Below are 5,864 nucleotides of genomic sequence, written 5' to 3'. Positions count from 1 at the left end.
AAATTGAATATAGTAGATATTGAAGTAACTCTAATACATGTGTGCCAAATGGTAATTTCCCTGTTTCCTCCAATTAACTAAAACTTGTTCATGTTCCATTTTTGTTCTTTCCTACTAATAAGTAGTTATTCATACAGAAGGTCATGCTCATGTTTAAATATTGTTGCAGGTGCTAAGGGAAAACCAAATTAGGAAAGAAGAACTTAAAGCTCGTGCAATGGCTTTAAAAATTCTTGGGAAGATATTTCAGGTGAAATAATTACTACAATTTTGCAAAGAACCTTATTTTTGTAGTTTTTATGAAATATTGGAATAAATTGCATTTGCTTTATTTTTTTTATGTATTGAGAATATTAAATTTTTTTTTTTTGCTAGAATTGATTTTATTGAATAAGCTGTAAATCAGTGATTAGACAGGGCTAGAGCTATTTATGATGATGATGATGATGATGATACTGAATTTAAAAAATAATAATAATAATAATTGTTAATAGCTAGTAAATTGTTGTTTCTTTCAGAAGGGAAAGCGTGCACAAATTGGAGGTACATCAAAGAGTAAACAAACTACTGACACAGATGATGATGATGGAAGCAGTTCTGATAGTAGTTCTGACGATGATTCACCAAGACCACTTTCATATCGAACCCCCTTACTAACTCAGGCATGTTAGAAATTTTTTAGACCAAACAAATCTCACTTATGCTGTTATGCGCTGTCCATGTATTGATAAATGATACGAATTAGATATAAACGACATCTTCATAGATGATATATCTATTGGATAATGCTAAGCTGTGAACCATAGCTAAGAACCATATGATTGCAATTGGACATTAATGCTGGCCTCTTTCTAGCAACACATTGCAACGTGCCAAGAGTTATTCTGATGTGATTTCTTGTATTTGTGAAGTCAAGCTTGCTCAACTCCTCAACTTGCAATGTTTTTCCTAAATGATTGTAAAGGCTAGATAAAAGCCATGCGACCATCTCTCAATTTCTCACGCTCTTTATTATTTTTTTGCTTTTCCTTTTCATTGACATGAATACGCACAAGTCATTCTCAAGGAAAGGAAAAAAAAAAAAAATACAAGTCAGTCGCTCCTGCAGACTTGATACTAACATTTCCTTAACTATAAATTGCATACCACACTAATGACATTAACTAAGTATAAATATTGCGTTATTGATAAGGTTCAGAAAAACCCATTGAAAAAAAGATGTAGAATTCATAGAAATGTTCATATGCGGCAACATACATGCCAAGATTAAAATAAAAGACAATGTGCAACATTGTCAATTATCTTTGGTACAACTGCTAGTTTTTAGCACAATTTATTGAATGCACAATTAACCATTGCTACATCTCAAAACAAAAGTCTGATATGCTCTACTAGCTATAGGGGCCAAAATTGTGATGTATAAAGTATACCTAAATTGTCTCAGCAAATATTTTTTGGTTCCCAAATAGCTCAATTGAAAAAAACCAATTGCTAGGAAATTCAAACCAGACATACCAGTTCAACAACAAAAATAATTTTATTGTAATATATGGAAGAGCATCAAAAACAGATCATTTTACTTCTGATGAATCACCTAAAATGAATAAGTAAAAATACAACTACTTGTAGAAGAGTAAGATTTTGTTTCTGGAGACTCTCTTAAGATTGGAAGCTGGGGCAACATCTGACTGGGCCTGACCAAATACTGACCTGCATGATGTCCAAAGCCACAAATATAATCAAGAGAGGCAAATCAATGATACAACTAACCTCTCAGAAATGCAGAGCAATTATTATTTGTTTTTCCCAAAATAACTATTTGGCAAATTAATGATGTCCAAGGCAGAAGTAATTTTATTCATCTAGAGAACTATTTTTTTGACACCAAAGATCAAGAGTAGCAATCTACAGTGACTGTTTTCTCTTTTATTTCTTTTCTATTTTTGGCTAAGTTTGCACCAAAAACACAACCACTGATTCATTTTAACTTACCTTTAGGTTGTAAAGCGTTTCTTCCTGCAATGCAGTCATGGTATTGTGACATTCTAATACGTTAGCTGCATCCACTATTATTAGACACCTAAACAAACTGTATATAGCCAACAGGTATCAGATTTCCCACCAAGATCCAAACACTAATCTGCAGAAAATACAACCAAATCACTTATTAATCGAGACACAATCTTTAATAAAATATACTTGAAGATGAAGTGCAACTCCAGCACTTATTATTCAAGACACAATCTTCAAGAAAATATATATTTTGCTTCTAAGCCAAAAGAGACTACCACAATAGTCAAGAGTACTTGCTTTACCACATTAAAATTGAAAACTATAATTTATCACATTGTACTCAATATCCTACAAGAAAGACACATATTTGCTAGTCTGGTAAAAAGGCCACAAACTTTTCTCTCAAGTACCTCTAAAAAACACTAAAATAGGCTAAACTCAAGATGGGTCTAAAAAGAAACTCAAAAACATCAATTACTATGATATGACCTTTACACAAACCAAAAATCTGTTCAATGCTTCAGATGAAGAGAGTGGGGAGATGTCAGAAGCTCTTTAAACCAAGCAGCTGAAATCAAAACAGTTTGTGCACAACAAAAACGTATGTGATAACAAAAAATAAAAATTCAGCCTCACATTCATAAGAAAAATAGAAAGCAATTCACTAAATTACTATATGAAAGATAAAAAATCAATCTCCCATTCATTAAAAAAAAAAAATTCAATTCACTAAATCACTAACTCATAAACAGTATCCTATTCATTCTTTTATACTAATCTTTGAGTGACCGAAAATATTCCTGTAGTGGAATGTTTCTAGCAATTTCAACAATTCTTGAATGTTGATCATTATTCTTTGAAAGCACTAGACTTGCTGCCAACTTGTACCGTAAACGTTCCGACCAACTCTCCTACAAATAATTAGACATGTAATTAAGAAGTAGTTTAAAAAAATTATGTGAAAATTAGTATTTAATTCAAAGAAAATTATTACCAAAAGGGGTAAATGCCTGCTGGAAGTATTTGTAAACATGTGTTTTATAACATACATCCCGCAATCATACCTAAAAAATGAAAATTGTTAAAATTTTGCAATTTGAAAAATGCATAGAATAGTTATCCATATGTACTAGTACAATTTGGTACCTACCCATTATTTTGTTGAGGATTTGAGATGGGTGATTTGAATTTAAATCTGGTAATATTATCAATATACTTGTCTTTCTCCAAAAAACTCAACAACTTATCAAGGCCTGTAACCTATCGCAAAGTTGGATTTTAACATCAGTTATTTTTAGTACAATACCTAGCAAAATTACATTAAAAACAATCATTATTGAGTAGAAAGAGTAAGAAACAATACCACAGTTTTAACATTTTTTGTTCGAATGCCTTCACTAGTTCTACTTTGCAAAGAGTCCAGTATATATATAATTCTTTTTGCAAAATCAACGACACATAAGTACCAATGACTATTATTGTCATTCATAGGGATAAAAATCTACAGGTACAAATGAACAATGTATTAGCATGTGTAAATGTAATATACATGTGTGTGCGCGCGCTAAGTGAAATTACCCGTTCACACTTCACCAAATTTGACATATACTTGTCATCATCCCTATATGTCTTTTTAAACCATTCTAGTGTGGGATTGCCATCTTCTTCAAGCATTTTTTGCTACAAAAATATATAAAAATTTAAAAAAAGTACGGTATTAATTAAACTCAACATGCACAATCCAAAACATATATTCAAGAAAAACAAATTAAACACTATAAGCACAAAAACCAAAATATTAGGAAAACTTACAGCAAAATGCGTTGGCAAATACCACACAAACATGTCTCTATATTTGTTTTCTTCCATCCTCATCTTGCAAACGAACAAATTAATAATCTAAAATACAACATAATGTTATAATTATTGTATAAATAAACAACACAAATATTTATTAGTGTATTTAAATTTCATACGCTAACCTGACTGCTTATCCATTGGTTAGGGAGCAAGGTATTGAAAGCTGCACGATCACCATACTCATATTTCATGGAAACAAGAACTTCACTAAACATTATTCATTGACAAATTCTTATGTTAGAGCTTATTCAATAAATTCATTATTTTTAATACCAACTTCAAAAAGGACAAACCTCTCTTCAAAATTTTTATTAAAAATGTAGTTACATATGATCTTCTCCATTTCAGTAAATGGTTCGAACTCATTCATATCCTCGTCATCACCCAATCTAGATTCCTAAAAGAATATAGTATAATCAAATTAGCATATAAAAATTTGTTGTTTTCGCACCCTTATATATCAATGTACACATTCATGAACTCACCTGCGATGAATCTTTGATTTTTTGCCTTTTATTGACTTTTGGAACTTCAGCTTGTGATGTGACAATTGGGCTGCGTTTTTGTGATCTGGTGACTTTAGGCTTGCTAGAAGGTGTAACACATGATGCATTAAGTCGAACATTATGAGGGAAAGTTAATTGCATCATATCCACATCTTGTGCAATAAAAAAAAATAAAAAAAAAACTCATGTTACTACTAAACATCCTAAACACATTTAAAATAAATGAATAACAAATACTAATTCACTTACCACATTATGAGATAAGGGTGTTTTGCTGCCAGGTTTTTTATTAGATTGAGTTTGCCCAGCAATGTGAACACTACAGTCTTCCTCCATTGACACTATCTTAGATACTTCTTTAATGTGCTCTGTATCATCTTGTTTTATTTTGTCTTGAACTGGAGATGTAGACTCTATCTTAGATTCTTTTTTAGCACATACTGTATCATCGTCATCCATTGTGTCTTGGATTATATATGGATTAAAACCCTCATCGGACGTAAGCCGAGGACCATTTATATAATATTTCCCTTTCTGAGCAAAAGATTACAATTCTTAGTTTTTCAGCCAAGAAGAATATCCCTCTCTTCTTTCCTCTCTCGTCTTTTTATATATCTCTTCTTCTTCCCTGTTTCATCCACGTGTCACACAAATCTTCCTCTTAGGTACTTGTCCCATCCACCACCTTCTTGAAGTCTTCAAATAATAGCAGGAAGGCTGAATTCTACTGTTTAGAGGTCATTTCTCCATTAATGCGGCCAGGGAGGTAGATGCAGGGCCTTTAATGTGGAGGTAGCAGCTTTTTCCTCAGATATTTCTCACACGTTCCTGCTTCTAAAGGGTGCTTGGATCACACTTTTACTCACCAGTTCTTCCAGAATTCTGCCTCTAGGCCGTTTAGCAAGTCCCAGGGTTTTTGTTGGGCCTGTCCGAGGAGATACTCCTCCTCGGACAACTCCTTGAACCATTATAGTGCGAACTGACCTGTGGGCCTAGAGACCCTGATCAAACACACTTGTACCAACCAATCAGGCCTAAAACCAAACGTTTATTCAAGTACTTTCACCCCCCACAATAGCCCTTCAAAACTTTATTTTTCCCTCATATCCGAGGAGAGAAATAGAGTTTTGAACCAAACAGCACGCCCTACACACACTTTGCAAACTGCCACACGTGTAGGGGTCATTTTGTTCCCTTAAGCCGTCTCTGACGCTTCGAAACCCGGAACGCGCGCATTTATGTCTGTAAGTTACATCCTGTTCCCCACGTTCAACGGTGAGATATGCATCCAACGGCCCAGATTTGCTCTAAAAAATTGAGCAGGAGAATTTTAATTTCGAGGCCGTCTCCCGCATGTCAAAACGCTTGGGAACCCGTATCTTCATCCATTCTTTCAAAAATCAATCACATCTAAGTGCCAATCATTATCTTTTCTTTCAAGAAGCTCGTGAAGAATCGCCTAATCAACTCCCGTAAGTTCTTACT

The 5,864-nt window shown here is 33.4% G+C and overlaps 1 protein-coding gene across 1 annotated transcript; it reads right to left on the bottom strand.

Annotated features, from left to right (window-relative positions):
- Positions 1–2,641: 2,641 nt before the first annotated feature.
- Positions 2,642–4,838, bottom strand: LOC142617922 (putative ubiquitin-like-specific protease 1B). Its single transcript, XM_075790894.1, has 9 exons — positions 4,359–4,838; positions 4,167–4,270; positions 3,996–4,080; positions 3,826–3,912; positions 3,592–3,693; positions 3,377–3,514; positions 3,164–3,273; positions 3,008–3,077; positions 2,642–2,924 (listed from the first exon to the last, which is right to left on the bottom strand). The coding sequence occupies exons 1-9, from the start codon at positions 4,521–4,523 to the stop codon at positions 2,787–2,789; spliced, it is 999 nt and encodes a 332-aa protein (XP_075647009.1). The 5' UTR covers positions 4,524–4,838; the 3' UTR covers positions 2,642–2,786.
- Positions 4,839–5,864: the final 1,026 nt, after the last annotated feature.

The sequence above is a fragment of the Castanea sativa genome, chromosome 11, assembly GCF_040712315.1.
Source record: "Castanea sativa cultivar Marrone di Chiusa Pesio chromosome 11, ASM4071231v1".
Lineage (NCBI taxonomy): Eukaryota > Viridiplantae > Streptophyta > Magnoliopsida > Fagales > Fagaceae > Castanea > Castanea sativa.
This window is presented reverse-complemented; position numbering and strand designations above follow the sequence as displayed.